This window comes from Phoca vitulina, unplaced genomic scaffold (assembly GCF_004348235.1).
Source record: "Phoca vitulina isolate PV1807 unplaced genomic scaffold, GSC_HSeal_1.0 scaffold23, whole genome shotgun sequence".
Lineage (NCBI taxonomy): Eukaryota > Metazoa > Chordata > Mammalia > Carnivora > Phocidae > Phoca > Phoca vitulina.
Window position 1 is genome coordinate 25,266,590 of NW_022589726.1, and position 20,884 is coordinate 25,287,473.

The 20,884-nt window shown below is 37.5% G+C and overlaps 1 protein-coding gene across 4 annotated transcripts in view; it reads left to right on the plus strand.

Annotated features, from left to right (window-relative positions):
• Positions 1 to 20,884, plus strand: part of NELL2 (neural EGFL like 2) — a 324,370-nt gene that overhangs the window by 71,711 nt on the left and 231,775 nt on the right. For all 4 annotated transcript variants that reach the window (XM_032420483.1, XM_032420482.1, XM_032420484.1 and 1 more), the window contains 6 exons: positions 11,767 to 11,940; positions 12,025 to 12,121; positions 14,449 to 14,521; positions 14,692 to 14,774; positions 15,672 to 15,800; positions 17,285 to 17,387. In XM_032420483.1, the coding sequence (XP_032276374.1) occupies positions 11,767 to 11,940; positions 12,025 to 12,121; positions 14,449 to 14,521; positions 14,692 to 14,774; positions 15,672 to 15,800; positions 17,285 to 17,387 (659 nt within the window). The remainder of the gene's footprint in view (positions 1 to 11,766; positions 11,941 to 12,024; positions 12,122 to 14,448; positions 14,522 to 14,691; positions 14,775 to 15,671; positions 15,801 to 17,284; positions 17,388 to 20,884) is intronic.

The window sequence follows — 20,884 nt, forward strand, 5'->3', positions numbered from 1 at the left end:
CTGATATAGCAATGACATTTCAATGATCTTTTCCAAGATGAATGTTGAGGAATTGTTGTAATATATTTTAATTCTTTAGCATTCAAAGTCTTCTTGTTTTTTGTCTCCCAGTGTCAATGTAAAGCTTCCTAAATGCTGTGTAGGCCTTTGATCAATAACCTAGAATTATTTTACAGAGCTCATTTAAAAAATTATGATCTTTATGCAGTTTCTTATTAAGTGACAGGAAATAAATTCAGCTTATTTGTTAAATCTTTTTTTTTAAGGTTTTATTTATTTATTTGAAAGAGAGAGACACAGCGAGAGAGGGAACACAAGCAGGGGGAGTGGGAGAGGGAGAAGCAGGCCTCCTGCCCAGCAGGGAGCCCGATGCGGGGCTCAATCCCAGGACCCTGGGATCATGACCTGAAGCTGAAAGCAGATGCTTAATGACTGAGCCACCCAGGCACCCCAAATTCAGCTTATTTGTAACTTGTTTTGTTATTTCCTTTAGTTATTTGCCTTTTCAAAAAGTCCATGCTAATTGTTATTTTGATGTCCTTATTGACAGTGGAATTTATGTTATTTCGATTCACTTAACAAATCTTATTTTCCTTGCTGTTGTGCACATTTGAATTCCACTGATCTTGGAGAGGAGTTTATTTTTGTGGTTGAAACCATGTATTGATGTATTTCATAACAGCTGGATAAAAGTCATTCATATTTTGCCTTTTCTTTTCAGTGATTTTATCTACTGAGCATTTTGAAAGAAGATGATTGACATGCTGTCATCTTTCCTCTATACTTTAACCTTTGGTTATTTAAAAACTCTAGGTATTGTAAAAATTATGTTTGATTATTCTTAAGGATACTGGATGTACACATAATACATGAATTACTGAATAGTTTAAACCCATTTAATTTAGCCACTAAAAATGCCCTAAGCATCACCAAAAAGTAAGTAGGATTTGTTTTTTGAGTGAACTACAAAGAAAAAAATTTACTTTACAAATGACTTAAACTTGAAACTACACATTTTGAAACATTGAGGATTATACGTAAGTACTTTTTGCTTATATGACATCTGAGAAATAGTTATCATTTCTAAAATTTACTGTTCTTTAAATATTAGTGAATTTGTAAATTTTTTTATATTTTTAAGTTGTTGGTGTTTCTGATTTGATAAATGATTTGTAAATATCCTTTCCCGTTTTTATATGGCAATCTTGCCAATTTTTTTGCTTATTTGTAAGAATTATTTTTTTATGTAAAGGACATCAACCTACTCTCAATCACATATGCAAGAGTTTTCCCAGGTTAATATTTGCTTTTAATTAAAGATTTTTTTTGAAATAGTTTCAAAGCTATAAGAAAAATTATGACAGTAGTAAAAAGAACTCCCACATCTCCTCTTACCAGATTCCTAATTGTAACATTTTAGCTCATTTGCTCCATCACCCTCTATCTTTTTTTCCAATATGCCTTTTACTGACAATATTCTCTATCACCTTTAATAGTTTGGTGAATGCTTTCTCAAAACAAGGACACTCTCCTTGTTTTGAGACACTCTCCTTGTTTTGAGACACTCTCCTTATATAGTCAATATATAACCTCCTAGTCCAGAAATCAACATTGACACCACAATATCATCTAGTTTTCACACCCCATTCAGATTTCACCAACCATCTAAACAATGTCACTTTTTCCTTCTTGGCCCAGCATTCTATCCAAGAGCACATATTACATTTGGTTGTCCCTTCTCATAATCTGCTTTGGTCTGGAGCAATTCTAGCTTTTCTCTGTCTTTGGTATCCATTATGGTCTTAGAGGTATAGGCATATCATTCTTTAGGATCACCCTCCACTTGGGTCCATCTGATGTTTCCTCATCACTCAGGCCATGTGTTTTTGCGGGGAATACTGCAGAAATGATGCTGACTCTTCTCAGTACACCACATCTAGAGGTGGTACACTTTGTCAATCTGTCTTACAGCTCGTGATGTTAACCTTGATCACCTGGTCAAGTTGGTGATCTGCCAGGCTCTTCAATATTTTTCCCCTTTGATTTCGATTAGTAGTTTATGGGGAGATACACCAGTTTTATTCCAGTGTGCTATTCCTCATCAGTCCTTTGCTCACTGTCCTTAACATCCATTGACCATACCCACCTGAATCATAAAGTATTGCTTCTTAGTGACATGAATAAAAAAATGACATTGAAAATTGAAACTCATATTAACTTTTAAATTCATTTTCTAGTAAAAATTGAGTAATATATATCATGTAAAAATATATTCCCCAAATATAGTAAGTCAAACTTTTTTATACTTCATTTTAAGTGCATATCAGCATTCACTGTGTAAGACATCTTTAAGTTAACTACTGTATTTTTCTTTAATGAAAATAATTCATTTATATTGAATGGATTCAGAGAAAATAACATCTTACTTCCATAACAGTGATTTGCCTAGCTTTTCTACCTTTCTTTGCTAGCTTTATAGACCATATTGCATTTATTGGACTAAAATATCACAGACTTTCATAAAAACAAGATCAGACTATATAAGATATGTTAGAGGCAGATTTTGCTGATGGGCTCTTACATCTAGCCTTCTATTTCTATCCCATTTATTATGGTTTTTCAAAAATTTTATTTCATCTAGTTATTGGATTTTCATTTTTTGACATTTCTAACAGGTTAAAAATGCATATTTTCTTCATTTAAAAATAAATATGACTGTTTTTCATCAGGCAGTAACTGAAATAAACATATGACAAAACCTTTCCAACCTCTGACTTGTCAGAATTCAAGGTCTATTGCAGGAGGTTTGTTAAGTTGCATTAAGAAAAATTGTGCTTATTTTTAAGTTCACCATTTCTAAATAGATTCAATAATGTAGAATGATATGAAATAATAAATATGAAAACAGTAGAAAAATAAAGTGATGTAAATAAAATAATATAAAATAAAGACTTGGCAGAAATACAGGAATGTAAACATGAATGAGGAAGCCTACATTTATAGCAAATCATCATCCTGGGGAGTATCAATTCAGGAACATGATGAAAATGATGGAAGAAGAAGTTCTGTGAGGGCCTGACTTTGTTTCTTTTCCCCAGTCTCCCCTGTGCCTGGTACAATGCCTGACACTCAGATGGCTGAAAGATATTGGTGGAATGATAGGATGAGAAGTACAGAGCATCTGCTGATCTCAGGGTTTGTAGTAGTTGACTGATTTCTTAGGTGCCTTGGAATATTTTCTCTGCATTGTTAACATTCAACACTTTATTAAATTCCTACACTGTGTCAGGCCATCCTCTAAACACCTTGCATTGATTAATCTCATTAAGTGCTCATCACTGTCTTGGAGGTTATTCCTATTCTATTTTTATCCCTATTTTACAGATAAGGAGAGGGCCCTGAATGGTTGAATCCAATGTCTGAGGTCACAATAAGGGGCAGAATCAACATTTGAACTAGCCCATCCACCCAGTCGCTTGACAATTCTCCGCTTGTTGTAGAGCCCCATCATGGCCTTTCTACTTCCCTCAAAATCCTAGAACTCTGTTGACAGGCTTAGCAATCTTGCTTTCTTTTACTCTTGGAGACAACAGTCATCTATTTTTCCTCTGTTGGGTCTTTTCAGTTAGACTAAACATTTTTATCCAGAAATTTTCTTCCTTACAATTGACTTCTTTGTTTCAACAGCATCATCATGGCCCCACTGAACTTGTTACAGTGTAAACAAAACCAGTCGGCATAGCTGGGAAAATATTTGTCTTTTAATTTTTCTAACTGCCTCGCCATAAAAAATGTATGCTAACACTTAAAAATAAGACTCCTGCCTTTTTGGCATTTCCCTATTAGCTAGAATTTGGGGCCAGGTTGGTTCTGTTTCCTCTAGTTAGGGGTGTCCTGTACCCATTTCAATGGGAACTCGAGGTAATGGGCTCACTAAGAGCAAAATGTCACCTCAGTGGGTGACCCATGAATCCTATTACCTTCTTCCTTGGCTCTTATTTATTCTGCACGATAGAGGAGACATGATGACCCGTGAAGCATGTCAGAAAACAGATGCTGCAGCATTGACAACTTACTCTCCCCTGTGACTAATTCCTTTCTTTCAAATACAGCTTGCCTAGAACTTCTTGCTGTCTTACATGCATCAGTGCTTTTCCTTTATTGTCCGCCCATAGTTTCACAACGTGGTACATATAAAGCTGCCGAAAATTCCAACACAGACTAACCTCTTTCGGCCTAAGAATTCCTATTGATTTTTAGGACCTAAGGAAAGCAAATTGTTAGCTTAAGAGGAAGGTTTGAAACCAGATAAAATACTGCACAGAATCTTAGGGCATCGAGGGTCTTTGGGTGCCACTTAGTCACCCCAGATGGATGTATCCCTAAAAGCATCATGAATCATTTTTTAGCTGAAGGTGAAGATGAAAAGTTACCAACTTGGGAATATCATTTTCTTCCATAAATATTGCTTGTTGTTTGTTCTTTGAAATAGTGCAATTGCTTGCATACCTCAATATACTTGTTAGCCCATGGTATCTAGAAATTGACGGGAACATTGGTATATTCTCTTGGGTAGACACACACATACACACACACACAATCTCAATTAAGCTGAAACCTTGATAATATTTAATTTATGTAGAAACTGGATTTTTAGAGATCACCAAGTTCTTTCCTTCAACGCAGAGCTGATTTAAACCATTTTAACAGGTGAAACTATAATCAGAAAGGGTTGAGTTTTATTTTATTTTTTCACAGAAGAGCTTGATTTGAATAATCAAATCAGATATTAAAAAGTGACATATTAACCATACTTTAAAGTAAAATTAAGTACATGGTATCTTATGTACTAAATGACTTATTAATTTAATAATGAGCATGTTATTCCCTTATGAGCTGTGCTCAACCTATGTCTACTTTTGGATCCTTTCATATCAAATTGAAGGTGTTATGCGAATTGGATGTAGCAAATATAATTTATTTTTTGAACTCTACTTGACCAATAACATCTATCACAGATGGTTTCCCAGATTTGGGGATAATTCATTCCACTTTCTCTCTGTAGAGAAGTGGAATAACTCTGAGGAATAATAGTCATGCTTCATATGTCTCTTATTTATTTTACTTTATTTTTTAAAAGATTTTATTTATTTATTTGAGAGAAAGATTGAGCAAGAGAGAGAACACAAGCAGGGGAAGTGGCAGAGGCAGAGGGAGAAGCAGGCTTCCCACCGAGCAGGGAGCCCGATGCGGGGCTCAATCCCGGGACCCCAGGATCGTGACCTGAGCTGAAGGCAGTCACTTAACCAACTGAGCCACCCAGGTGCTCCTAGATGTCTTTTATTTTTAAACTGAGGTGTAGTTGACACACACCTTACATTAGTTTGAAGTGTACTGCGTAGTGATTCCCCAGGTCTATGATCCCCACAGGTGTAGGTACCATCTGGCATCATACAATGCTATTAGAGTACTGCTGACTATGTTCCCTATGCTGTGCCTTTTATTCCTGTGTCTTATTTATTCTCTAACTGGAAGTCTGTACCTCCCACTCCCTTTCATCCATTTTGCCCATCCTCCTAACCCTTTCCCTCTGCCAACCATCAGCTTGTTCTCTGTAATTATGGGTCTGTTTCAGCTTTTTGTTTGTTTATTCATTTGCTTTTTTTTTTAAACTCCATATATAAGTGAAATGCCCTCTATGCTGTCTTAATGGCCAGATCTCATTCTTTTTTATGGCTGTGTAATATTCCATTATATGTATACCACCTCTTCTTTATCCATTCATCTATCCATGGACACTTGGGCTGCTCCCGTAATTTGGCTATTGTAAATAGTGCTGCAAAAAACATAGGGGTACAGGTATCCCTTTGAATTAGTGTTTTTGTATTCTTTGGGTAAATACCTAGTAGTGTGATTGCTGGATTGTAGGGTAGTTGTATTTCTAACTTTTTGAGGACCCTCCATACTGTTTTCCAGAGTGGCTGCACCAGTTTGCATTCTCACTAACAGTGCAAGAGAGTTCCTCTTTCTCCACTCCTTGCCAATATCTGTTGTTTTTTGTGTTGTTGATTTTAGTTGTGTGTTTTGTGTGTGTTAATTTTGACAGGTTTGAGGTTGTATCTCATTGTGGTTTTGATTTGCATTTCCCTGGTGATAAGTGTTGGTGAGCATCTTTTCATGTGTCTGTTGGCCATTTGTATGTCTTCTTTGGAAAAAAGTCTATTCATATCTTCTGCACATTTTTAAATTGGATTATTTGGTTTTTGGGTGTTGAGTTTTAGAAGTTCTTTATATATTTTGGATACTAACCCTATATTAGATATGTCATTTGCAAATACCTTCTCCCATTCTGTAGGCTGCCTTTTAGTTTTGTTGATTGTTTCCTTTGCTGTGCAGAAGCTTTTTATTTTGATGTAGTCTGATAGTTTATTTTTGCTTTTATTTCCCTTGCCTCGGGAGACATATCTAGAAAGAAGTTGCTACAGTCAATGTGAAAGAAGTTACTGCCTGTGTTCTCTTCTAGGATTTTTATGGTTTCAGGTATCACATTTAGGTCTTTAATCCATTTTGAATTTGTTTTTGTGTATGGTGTAAGTAAGTGGTCCAGTTTCATTCTTTTGCATGTTGCTGTCCAGTTTTCCCAACACTATTTGTTGAAGAGATATTTATTTTCCCATTGGATATTCTTTCCTGCCTTGTCAAAGATTAATTGACCATATAATTGTGGGTTCATTCCTGAGTTTTCTGTTCTTTTCCATTGATCTGTTTTTGTGTCAATATCATACTGTTTTGATCACTAGAGCTTTGTAATATAACTTGAAGTCTGGAATTGTGATGCCTCCAGCTTTGTTTTTCTTTTTTAAGATTGCGTTGGCTATTCAGGGTCTTTTCTGGTTCAATACAAATTTTAAGATTGTTCTAGCTGCATGAAAAATGCCATTGGTATTTTGAAAGGGATTGCATTAAATGTGCAGATTGCTTTAGGTAGTATAGACATTTAACAGTATTTGTTCTTCAATCCATGAGTATGGAATGTCTTCATTTCTTTGTGTCATCTTCAGTTTCTTTCATCAGTATTTCATAGTTTCTGGAGTACAGTTCTTTCACCTCTTTGGTTAAGTTTATTCCTGTGTATCTTATTGGTTTTGGTACAGTTGTAAATGGGATTGATTCCTTAATATCTCTTTCTGCTGCTTCATTATTGGTGTATAAATATGCAACAGATTTCTGTATCTTGACTTCATATCGTGTGACTTTACTGAATTTGTTCATCAGTTCTAGTGGCTTTTTTGGTGGAGTCTTTCAAGTTTTCTATATAGCGTATTATATCATCTGGATATAGTGAAAGTCTTACTTCTTTCTTGCCAATTTGGATGCTTTTTATTTCTTTTTATTTTCTGATTGCTGTGGCTAGGACTTCCAGTGCTATGTTGAATAAAAGTGGTGAGGGTGGACATCTCTGTTTTGTTCCTTAGAGGAAAAGCTTTCAGTTTTTCTCCATTTAGGATGATATTAGCTGTGAGTTTTTCAGATATGGCCTTTATTTTGTTGAGGTGTGTTTTCTCTAAACCTACTTTGTTGACGGTTTTTATCTTGAGTGGATTTTGTACTTTGTCAAATGCTTTTTTGCATCTATTGAAATGATCATATGGTTCTTATCCATAAGAACTTATCCATAAGAACACTAACGAGTGGAGACAGGAGTAAGTCTCTGAGGCCTCTTAAATTACCACATTATACCACCTGGCTTTGATGACCAAATGCCGTTAAAAACAAGCGAACTAACAAAAACCGAATCAATACGGTTCTAATGAAGGATGCCAAAAAATACACTTTTCCCCTATTCTCCCATCTCCCTTAACATCTGAGGGAATCACTGGAAGTGACAAGGTGAAAGAGGCAATTTTGTACAACAAATGGGCAAGCTGCTGAACTCACAATAATTTTGGTCCTACCACTGGACTCTGCTTCTCATATTTTGTTGGTTATGCTAGAGCCCTTAATTGTAAGGTGTCAACTAGTTTCTATGAGTTGGTTAATCTTCTGTTTTGCCTGGAACTTCTGTCTCCTGTTTCTGCATTCTTCCACTTAAACAAAATGTGTTCAAAATTGCTTGTGATTCAAGAATTGGCTTTTTAAGAGGCTGGACTTTATAACTGGGATTATGTATTGACAAATGATACAATAGTTACCATTTATTGGGTGATTACTGTGTTTCAGATGCCCTGCTTTGTGTGGATTATCACAGTGACTCCTCATTTTACAGATGAGGACACTGAGGCAGCGGGAAGTGGGGGCAACGGTGGTAATGAGAAGCCGAACTGGGTTTTCAGTTCCGGAGCCTGAGCATGTAACTCCTTAGCAATTGTGCCTTCCATGAGCTTCTCTAATATATTTGGTGCCAGAAGTACATGTAGCTTTTCTTCAGGTGACTAACAACTGGCTTCTAGCTTAATATACAGACGGTCCTATACTTAGCATGGTTGACCTTAGCATTTTTTAATTTTACAGTGGTAAGAAAGTGATGTACATTCAGTAGACACTATACTTTGAATTTTTGATTTTGGTTTCCTTCGGGCTAGTGACGTGTGGTATGATGCTCTCTCATGATGCTGGGCAGCGGCAGTGAGCCCACAGCTCCCTCGTGCAGTCACGAGGGTAAACAACCGATACACTTATAATTAGTCTATACCCATACAACTGTTCTGTATTTTTTTTTTACTTTCAGTACAGTATTCAATAAATTGCCTGAGATATTCAACACTTTGTTACAAAATGGGCTTTGCTTTAGATGATTTTGCCCAACTGTAGGCTGATAGAAGTGTTCTGAGCATGTTTAAGGGAGGCTAGGCTAAGCTACGATGCTCGGTAGGTTAGGTGTATTAAATGCCATTTTCAACTTGTGATGGGTTTATCAGGACATAACCCCGTTGCAAGTTGAGGAAGAACTGTACTGAGGTGATCTGATCGTTCTCTTTAGGTTTAATTTAAGGCAGCAGAAAAAGTCTCATTTCATGTGTGTGTGCAACCTTTTTTGTCAGATGAGACGTGACCTTATTTTCATACCTTGATCTTGAGTTATGAAGGAGGTTGTTAAAATGAATGATGTCCTGCAACTGTCGCCTATTTCTCTGAAGCCTGATCTTAAATTAGTTTATATTTCTGCCAATGCAAAGGATATTTGAATAACAAGGGCATAAATTATTATAAAAGGTGAACTTTATTTCTGATTTTAATGACTTCTCACAATTATGAATAACAGATCAGGGAGACATGATATGTTCAGGTGTGACAAATTACCTTCTTGGGATTTAAAATGTGGTTTTTAATTTAAGGTAACAAATGCTTATTGAGCATAAAAGAGAAAATAAAGAAGAGTAAAAAGAAAGTTAAAAATCACTCATAGTTATATCACTCAATAATAGCTTTAAAAATGTTGATATGTTTTATTCTATGTTTTTTCCATGGTCACAATTGTAATATATCAGTTAAGGTTCTAGCTGTAAGGTGACTTTGGAGGCAATGGGTAGGAGGGCAGCTTACAGAACTGATGGGAGCCTGGGGCATCAGAATTTGGAACAGGTAATAACCAAAGGCACCCTGATGGGCCAGCAAACAGGAAGGAAGATGCAGAGTGACCTGAACATAGCTGACCAGGATGCTGCTGCCCTAGCACATTATGGGTGCCTCTTCACTCCCCTCGTTGGCTGTGCTCCATCAAGAATCTCAGGAAAGTGAGCACCTGGGTGGCTCAGTGGGTTAACTGTCTGCCTTCGGCTCAGGTCTTGATCCTGGAGTCCTGGGATCGAGTCCCTGCATCGGCTCCCTGCTCCGTAGGAAGCCTGCTTCTCCCTCTGCCTCTCTCTCTCTGTCTCTCATGAATAAATAAATAAAATCTTAAAAAAAAAAAAAAAAGGAGCCTCAGGAAAGAGTGTCTGATTGCTGGAGTGTGTCGTCAGCCCATTCCTGGCTATACCATGGGAAAGAAGAGGGAGGATTTGACGACTTTCCTTTTTGAATTGAAAAAGATAACTAACATGTACTATCTTTATTGAGTTTTTTGTGTGTACTGAGTAATATTCTGAGGCTTTCTTAAATTAACTCATTCACGTCCTTACAGATGTCCATTGAAGCAAGTACAGTTCATATCCCTGTTTTATAGTTCAGTGACCAAATGAGGTACAGAGAGGTGAAGTAGCTGGCCACTCTTGGGAGGAGTACTGGGATGTGAGTCCTCAGGCTTTAGGGCTGGGGTGTTTAACCACTCCGTTCTGCTGAGCCTTGGCGGGGGGCAGAGAGGGGGCGAGCCAGTCCTGCCTCCCACTGAGACACCACCCAGTGGGAAACAGTGGGCTTCTGGAAATGAATACGGCTGTTATTAGAAAAATGATTCATTAAAATAGACCCAGTGTTCATTAAGATACTTTGTAATTTATAATTATGCAATAATCATATGTTCATGCAACTTCACATCTTCCTATGGTTTTATATATCTTAATAGTTACTGGTTTTGAAGATTTGGATTAACTTCTTTCAACCTGTTTTCCCTTCTTTTAATGAGAGCTAATATTTATTGAATCCTATCCATGTGCTAGGCACACTTCTAAGTGTTTTACATCATTATTTGTTTTTCTCTTCACTACCTGTTTTTTGTGTATTGTGAATCTAAAATTCATTTTTTTTAATTGAGTGAATGATGCTAATGAAAATGTAGATTTTGGTAAAATGTTTAACTTCTGAAGTTGTTCTTGTTTGTAGGGCATGGCGTCAGCCCCATTGTTATTCAGGCTACTTCTCGTGCCTCAAGTTTAGGAATCCAGTGCAGGTGACATTTCTAATAGTATCTAGGAGGCTACTTGACAGCAGCAATAGGGTTCTTGCCTCAGTGTGCTAAGAACTGACAGGTTTATAGCAACAGGGCAGCGTGTTTGCTGATGTTATTTTTTTTTTAAATGCAAACACCTCTCTATTATTATAGAATTTACTTGTTGAATTAAATGAATACTTGTGGGGCCCCTGGGTGGCTCAGTCACTGGGCGTCTGCCTTCGGCTCAAGTCATGATCCCAGGGTCCTGGGTTCGAGCCCCCCATCAGGCTCCCTGCTCCAAGGGAAGCCTGCTTCTCCCTCTCCCACTCCCCCTGCTTGTGTTCCCTCTCTCGCTGTGTCTCTCTCTGTCAAATAAATAAATAAAATCTTTAAAAAATAGATGAACATTCTCGACTTGGCCTTTTCCATCACCACCCTCGTGGAGGTGTTGGGTGCCTCAAGAAGGTAGAAATCTAGGCTCCCCACGAGCTTTACTAGTCTATTTGGGGATGGGGCCAGTTTTTTTTCTGTGATGTTTGGTTGGAATAGAGTGGTTATTCTCTAAAAGTTTTTGTTTTATCAGGCTTCCCCTTTCCTGGCCCTTGGCTAAAGAGAGCAAGCTTTCGTTGGGAGATATATATATATATATATATATATATATATATATATTTTTTTTTTTGGTCTACACTCACTAGTGTTCTAGGTTGCTGGCTTCCTCAGCCAAGTCTGGGATATATGAGGCCAAAAGAAAACCTAGGAAACCAGTACCTTGGGTCTGATTTTCTTTCTTTACTCCATCTTTTAGACTCTTCCTATGTCTGTTTACAATGTAGTGTTTAGTTGTACTCAGTGGGAGGAATAGGAAAAACATTAGACTCTATCTTTCTGGGGCTGGAGGTCATGTCAGTAATTTTGGAACTTTATTTTCCCTGGGCCCCATGGGGCTCTTCTCTGCACAGGTACCTGGAACTGGAGAGCAGTGGCCATCGGAATGAAGTCAGACTGCATTATCGGTCAGGCAGTCACCACCCGCACACGGAAGTCTTTCCATACATTTTGGCTGATGACAAGTGGCACAAGCTCTCCTTAGCCATCAGTGCCTCCCATCTGATTTTACATGTTGACTGCAATAAGTAAGTGAAATGTTCTGTTTATGAAGTGGAAGATTCTAATGACTGTTAACTCACACTGCTTACTCTGATATTTCCTTTTTGCAGAATATACGAGAGAGTGGTGGAAAAGCCCTCCACAGACTTGCCTCTGGGCACAACATTTTGGCTGGGACAGAGAAATAATGCGCATGGATATTTTAAGGTATTTTTTGGCTAAGGGCTGATGATAGCGCATAGAAATATAAATGCTTTCTAATGAGTTTGGAAAATTATGTTTTGCTTTTTGTGGTGTGAAACAAAATAATTTGATTTGTATATTTTTTCTATTTTGTCTGTTGTTTTTTTTTTTACACAGTGTTTCATTTAGCTGACCTACAGTATTTTCTCTTTTTTCCTGAATAAATTTGATCTTTAGACGTTACAGAGATAATCACAAAGTAGCAATCGGGAAACTAACATATCATTGTTGAGATTCGGCATTCAAAATAATAAATACCTAAGATGTTAATTTACAAATAAACTATCCGCCACTGAAACGTCACCTTTGATGATACTTTTACATGGATGTTAATAACAGAGGATTGAAAACTTTTCAATATTCACTATTCATGGTCTTTTTGTACTACAGAATGTGAAAGGGGAATACATATATATGCACAATCTGTCAAAACTAGAAAGCAGTCATAATTTGTCTCTCTTTTTTTTTTTTTAGTGCCTACTTTGAGACACACTTCATAGAATTTCATCATTGTAGATGATCTAAAAGACATCTCATTTAAATTTCTGTATCTTAAGGATGAAGAAATAAAGTCCAGAAAATTGCTTGACTGCAAGCCCGTAGTGTAATCATTTTCCCCCAGGGACTAAGACAGTGCCTATAATATAGAAGTGGTTCAGCGAATGGTTGTTAACTGAAGAATAATAGGTGCTGAGTCTGACTCATGGGTTTCTGGGTAGAGTAGGTACTAGTGATTTTGAAGTTGTGTTCTAAGTAAGCTCTGTAACCTGGGAAGGTGTTTTTTAAACTTACTTAAACTGTTTGTTACCTGGAAACCAGGTGCTTTCTATGTGTTATTCCTGAATCTTAGTCTTACTGGCCTTGATGCGGGCTCTTTTTTTTCCCTTTTACCTGTGCATAAACCTACTCTGAGGGGTTAAGTGACTTGCCCAAAGCCAGTCATGAGGAATTGATTCCATGTTCACAAATCCTAAACAATGAGTGCTTTTATACCACATGAGGGATGGCACATTTGTAGATGTCAAGTCTCTCCTCTTTTTAACCATGGCAGTCTTTCCCATGGAGCCTGGATGTGGCCTTAGAATCCTTCTCACACATCAGTTATGTGTACTCTCGGGGTCATAATTTTTACTGTAGACTGTGAGTGGTGTCCAGTGGAGTTGTACAGTGTTTAACCATACATGGTAGCCTTGTTTTCATGTTGCTGCTTCCAAGTGATAGGAGTTTGTATAGAAGTTGCCTTTTTAATCCAAACCCCAAGCAAACAACAGATCCAGCAATTCCACGTGGTATACTACAATATTTATCATTCACATCGACACTTTTCTTATACTATGCTATTAATTAGATTAAACATGTAGGAGATACAGGCCAATCTTTGACTGGTATATTTTGTAGGTACATTCAGAATTGTCTTGATAATATGCTGGTCCTGTCACCCTGTCATTAGACGTTCTGTTTGCATTTTTCAGAGGAATAAAGTGAAATATTAATTAAAAAGTATATAAAGTTGATGAAGGAAGAGAGAGGGGCGGTAGATGAAAGGGACAGCTGGAGTGTGTCTGATGAGTTACCATTGGCCTTTGGTTTAAGAGCCCAGGAAGATGGAAGCTAATTAAGCCTCAGTGACTAAGGATACATGTAAATTTTACCTATAGACATGTGACGTGGCCCTCTGTGTAAAAGGGGTTATTTGCTGCTGGAATGTTTAAAAATTTCACGCTAAACTTTCTGTACTCCTAAAGACTTGTTGCTAAGTCTTGTGGCAGCTGGTTAATGAATCTATTGTCCTTTATAAATTGACGAATTAGTTCTAAAAGGTCCGACTGAAAAATGAGAAATGCTCAAATGAGTATTGCATTTATGACTCAGTTTTTCTATCTCTTTCTTTTTGATGGCTGCAGTTAATTTAAAATTGGTATCAGTTTCACTGTTGCTGAAACCAGAAGTGATTTTCGGGTTGATTTTTAAAGGTCATTTTCAAGCTTTTCTCCAGTGGCTAAGTAAAAATAACTTCTCAAAACAACATGACTATTCCCTCTTAATTGTATCTTGACATTTAATCTTAAGGCTTTAAAAATATTATCAATAGGAGAGTACATGGGTAATCATCTATTTTGCCCGATGTATTTCTTTCCCTTTGGTCTGAAGTAGAAGTGATGTATTCAAAAAATGTTGTTTAGGGATCTTGGTGAGTCTATCTTGTAATGTTTTCCTTCATGAACTTGACTGTTGAACATAATTTGGGTAGATGAAAGTAATACATCTTTTTAAAAATTTTTTGCACACAGGGTATAATGCAAGATGTGCAATTACTTGTCATGCCCCAAGGATTTATTGCTCAGTGCCCAGATCTTAATCGCAGTAAGTCCATTAGTTCTTGCACTGTGTGATGAAAAGTGTGCTTCTTGCTTAATTTTCCCCAGAATGTCAGTTTGAAATCGGAGGTCCGATATATTAGTTGTCAGCATGGACTTAACTAGATTGACCTCCTTATAAATACAACTTGACCAATGTAGTGTTTGTAATTCCAGCCTGTCCAACTTGCAATGACTTCCATGGACTCGTGCAGAAAATCATGGAGCTGCAGGACATTTTGGCCAAAACATCAGCCAAGGTAAAAGCTACTTAGAAATTGAGCGCGGGGAGCTCAAGAAATCCTTGAAGTTCTTCATAGTTTGTTTGGTTTTTTTTTTATAACCACAAATGTTCACCTTTGAGACTTTTCTTATACTATACTGTTTGCTGGGATTGAATTTAAATCTCTGCTCAAGGAAAGGGCTTATAAATTTTCAAACCCTAGCCATCTGTGTAACAAATGATCGGTAAATCAGAAATGAGGCAGATTACCTGATTTTCACACTGCTTATTACAGTAGGATTTATTGTTTATTTTAGTTTTTATTATTATTTATTTTTATTTAGCTTTTCTTTATAAGGATGGAGGTGAGGGAGCATTGTAAAGAATATGGACACTGGAATTATGTCAAGGGAATGGTCCCACGGATGCTTTCTACCACTGTGTTGCTGTTGTAGGATTATTCACTGTCCTAAGCATGTATCAAGTTTCTTTGCAATTTCAACAGACTGTTGTCAGCTTGCATAGTAGTTACTGAGAACCTGCAAGTTGTCTCGTATATCTATGATTTGTTTCTGACACGACATAAATTCTGAAAATTTTCTTCACTTGAATAAACATGTTCATGAAATTAAACATTTTTAAAAATGGAAAATGCTTTTCAGCAGCGTGAGTGATGCCATTTTTACTTAGCCCCCATTTATATCTTATAAATCATGCTTTTTTTTTCAAAGGCAAGAACCAAACTTACCCAAAAAGAAGAGGGGGAAAAACTTTTCTTTTAAAGGATAGGCTTCAATATATTGATGACAATAACAGATGGGCACAGCCATCATTACTGCCATATGCAGAAAAACATCCGACGCCTATTGAAGTATTTTGCCTTTCTGTGTTGCTGGAATGGTGAACACTGTGAACCCCTTCCTTTGTGCCACAGCTGTCTCGAGCTGAGCAGCGAATGAATAGATTGGATCAGTGCTATTGTGAGAGGACCTGCACCATGAAGGGAACCACCTACCGAGAATTTGAGTCCTGGACCGACGGCTGTAAGAACTGCACATGCCTGGTATGGCTTCCGCTGAGAGTTCAGACGGAGGGAACGCAGATGCCCCCACTCTTTAAAAATTTATTAAAACAATGTAATCATGAAAATTTCAAGACCCATTTCCTCAAGACACAGCACTAAAGTGCCGGCCAGCCCAGTCAAATTTAAAGAACTGCGTGTTGCATTATTAAAGACACTTTCTAGCCTATAAAGATGATTATGGCTTAGGAATACTATAAAGTTTGAGTTTATTGGTGCACACATGAAGTTAGCAATTTAAATTGGGTTAGTGAAGGTGATTCCCAAAGGATTCTATCCGTTATCCTTAACATTTCAAGAGATTTTCCCCTCATGGGTTTATTAATGCATTTTAATAAAACTAAATTATATGCAGCATGAAATATTGTCACCAGATTGGGCCATACTAACAAATAATGGAGTTTAGCTTAGCAATCTTTTAAAGTTTGCTAATACAGTAGAATAAGAATTAGAGAATTTAAATAAATATGATTTCTCTAAGTGTGCACTCATAAAGTAGAAATATTTAGTGCATTACTATTTCAAAAATAGGTTCATTTGCAAAGAAAAGGTCAAGACTCATTTGGTTTTTAAATTTTAAATTTCACATGAATTCATCAGTTAAAAGTCATTTATTGGAAAGAAGCCAGAGGTCTATGTGAATTAGCCTTTAAAAAAAATTTCTCCAAATTCATCAGGTTTGTTCAAAAACAGAATTTCATGCATTAAAAAAGTTAAAGCTACCTCCGAAATAGTCATATGTGTGTGCATGTATGTGCATGCATCATATGATTTCTATTCGGGAACATATAATGTTCCCACCAAAATTATAGCACTTTACCAATACAGTAAAGCCTGCCCAACGTGTTAAATGGGAGGCAAAAATTGAATTGAGTAAAATGCAAGAGGTGTATGGGGAGGTCAATAAGGTGACTAGAGAAGCAGCTAGCTGCCTGGGAGTTCTGGATGACCTTCAGGAAATAAATTTCTTGCCATCCTGTTTGCGGTTGAGTGCTTCTCGTGGTGGTTGTCAGCACTGCCTCGTGGTGGTGCTTAAATATCCATGGGAAGATTCTGGGTCCCAAGACTGGGTCTGCAGGATGGCAGCAGCTATTCCAGAAATCCCCTGGCTTGTGGGTGCTCATTTTGTGCATAATCCGGGCAGACATGAGGCTTACCCCTAGCCTGCTGTCAGTGTGTGCTCCTCCCTCCACCCATGTTCTCATCCACCTCCCTCAGAAGGGGGAGAACTCTAGGGTGTGTAGCATCATCACTGGACAGAAGATGGGAGCCAATCATCAACTGTGTTAGGACCCAATACGTTTTACTGCGGGTCTCCGTGCTATGGGTTTTACCGTGTAATAACCACAGAGAATAGTGGTATTTATGACATTTTATGTGAAGAGTTTGAAACTTAAGATTTAAAAAATATTTTCAGGCTATCAAACTGCAACTTGGGAATTCTTTAAATATTGCTTTCTTCTCAGAATGGAACTATCCAGTGCGAAACTCTGATCTGCCCGGTTCCTGATTGCCCCCTTAAGTCGGCTCTTGCATACGTGGATGGCAAGTGCTGTAAGGAATGCAAATGTGAGCATAACTTTTATGATGAATACTTTGTTTTGGCAAAAATAAATCTTTGTTATTAATAAATATTCACCCATCATTGGTTTGATCTGGGCACCCTAAAAAGCTTTTAGAAATGATGCAAATAGGAAGAATACCTTCTTTACTCTGGTTGATCAGTTCTTTTCCATTTAAAAATGCTATACTTGTATTTAACAGGAAAATTTTTTTCTTGGAGGAATCTGTTCTGTATAGTGATAGTAGTAGGAAAGATCTGTAAGAAGCTTAGTGGTAGGCATTTCTCTCATTCCACTACTTGATACAAATACCTCCTAAATAGGTTAAGAATGGTCCACACTCAGCCATGGGGACCAAGGAAATCCATGATGCAAGTGAGTTTGGATAGCATGTTATCATAGGATTGTCCAGTGTGGATGGGGCCGTGGTGTCAATTCATAAAAAAAAAAGGCTCCCACTCCTGAGTGAGGAAGTTGTGTGACCTTCGTAGTAGCCGTGCGGTTCACTTCTGATGTCAGGAAATGCTCTCTGAATTCATAGCTGTCCTGAAATGAGTTCTATATCATTCCTTCAATAACAAATCGTTGCATTTATGTCACTTACACTTTAAAAGACTGTCCTTAAACTGTTGTTAAAAGGAGCATTTAAAATTTAGCTATTTTTGTCCAAAGGAATAGGAAGCTACGTAAATGGAGTTGGGATGAATTTTGTAGGATATACAGGGCTATGTGAGTGCAGTATCGTCATACATGCAGGAGCAAAGACGGAGAGGTGGGGGAGGGGAGGGAAAGAGACGGGGAGAGAATGAATGGTTGCTTGTGCTGGGGCTTTTGTTCGCCCTGCTCCGTTTACCACTGCCATGCCCGACTCTTGCCCACGTAGTGTGCAGTGTGCTGTTGCTGGTCGAAGGGACGAGTTCTCAGGGAAGAATCAGGAGGTCGCTTTGTAGCCCATTGATTTAATTCCCTCAGGAGCTCATTTATATTTAATTTTATTAGACTTTACATTGAAGCCAATCCATTTCACGAAAGTATATTAGCCTAGTCAGATAGGTTTGGCTGAACCAGGAAGAACTGAATGCAATTTTTCTTACATGTGTCACTAGCTAATTTCCTCAGTGAGGAGTCATCTGAGTTCCTTGAACTTGTCTTAGTATCTGAAAGCTCGTGGTAATGTTCTGTAGTTTTCTTTGTAGATAGACAGAGATAAGAGGAAGCAGGGCCCTTTCTAGGGCTTTATATTCATAACACAACAATAGCAGGAATCAGACTTTTTGCTTTAAATTCTTTTATCCTTCTTTGCACACGTACTTCTACACAGTTACCCCTGAATATAACAGATTTGCATTAAGTGATGTCAGTTTTATCAGAGGCAGGCTGATTGAAATAATGGACCATCATGATAGATGCATTAGTCAGAAGTAGTGAATTTCAATTCTGATTTTACCATTTGTCTCTGTTACCAACAGTCAGCTGCCTACTAAATCAGACAATGCTTGAAATCTTCCCAACAACAGGCAGTTAGACTTAATGAAATGGTAAAATATTTTGAGATTTATTAATGCAAAGTGCTTCTGGCAGACTTTGGTGTTAATGATTGAAAATCGACTGTGTTTGTCTCATGTATCATAGAGAAAGCTGCAAGTAAGTAATCAGTGAGGGGGACCGCAACATCCCTGAAGTAATGCCAAAATAATTTATTTGAGTCTTTCATTTTCTATGGTTAAAAGTAGTAAGGATAAAGTGACTTTGTCTTTCTGGTTCTATTTAGTGAATGAATGCCATGCAATATAGAGGATTTGTGCCTATATTTGTATTTTGAGTATTCAAAGTACTTCTAATTCTGATGAATTCAGCGTTTTACAAGAGCTAGCAAGAAATTTTCTGTAAACACCAACAGACCTTTTTTTTTTCCTAAGGGAAATAAGCATTTAGATCTTACGGTAAATATTTTTAAAGATTACTTGGGAATGTGTCTTTACATGCACAATTTAAAAACCAGTCAGTAAAAATATTTCAGGAAATGTGCTTCTGAAAAGTTTGCAAAAACTTATTTTATAAAAGAAAAGGTAACATTTAAACTAAATTTAATAATCATTAACTGACTTGCTTATTCAGATTTTAATATGTGCTGAGTGAGAGAAGCAAATAGTTACGTAAGAGTGAGTGTGTATGTGTGTGTGTGTGTGTGTGTGTGTGTGTGTGACTATTACATATGAGGTGAAGCAGACAGTCTCTTTTTCTTGTGTTAGTGTTCCCAGTATTACCATTGTTATACTTTATGAGAACTTAATTCCAGTGGAGTATGAATTGAGCTGTATGTTTTTTACTTTTTAAAAGAGAACCATAAGCCTTCCTCTTACACCCTGAGCTCATCCTGTCTTTGCAACTCTGTTGCTCGAAGGCCTTTTTAATGACATAAAACTAACAAAATATATTGTTTACTGAGACCCATTTAAAGAGATTCATCACTTGTTTCTAAAGTCCTTGGAAGGGAAAACATATAACCTAACTGCTGAATTTGACTCTGCCAAGATTGAAATGAACAAAAGAAGTGCAAGTGGCCAGTGGTTTTTTGGTGTTCTTTATTGAATGCTTTCCGGCTCGCTTCAACAGAGTTGTTTGTGCAACCCTGTTTTGCAGTCCGCTTTATATTTTCCCTTTGTAACTTCAGCTCCAGCTCTTTATCCACATATAAATACTGGTGAATAGTAAGAAGGTTGTTGTTCTGGGAAAGAAGTCAAAGAGAACCAAGGCTGTCACTTTTCTTTATTGGAATCTACATAAGCAAAGTGTTGGAAGGAGGGAACTAAGCCTCTTCCTGCTCCTATCCCTGAGCTATTGTGGTGGAGTTAAACAGAGAAAGAAGATCCAAAGGCAGGAAATGCCAACACCAAATAATTATGGTCATAATAATCCCAACTACAATGAAGTCATATGGTTAAAAGGCGCGTAACTCCGCTCTTCAATGTGAGCTTTACAATTCTATAAGGCAGGCATCGCTTCCGTCTTCCTAATAAGAGCAAGTGCATGACTTGTCCAAGAACACACAGTTAATTAGTTGGAAGTCCCAGAGAAGTTCCATCTGGAAGTGCTGTGCTCTTTGAGCCTACCTCCTTCTTTAAAACCATCTGCTACAGGGGCTCCTGGGTGGCTCAGTCAGTTAAGCATCGACTTTTGATTTCCGCTCAGGTCATGATCTCGGGTTGTGAGGTTGAGCCCTGCCTGGGGCTCTGCACTCAACACAGAGTCTGCTTTTTCCTCTCCTTCTGCTCCTCCCCTCCGCTTTCTTTCTCTCTTAAATAAATAAATAAATAAATAAATAAATAAAATTTGAAAAACAAAAACAAAACATCCGCTACAGTTAATCTAAGTGATTTACTTTTATCCACTGGTAACTAAGCTTACCATGCAAAAGTGGTGCAAAGTAAGCAGGCTTTGCTTCCATCCCTCTCTCTTCTCCTTTTTCAGCCACCATCGCCACATCCTAGTCACGGGCTATCA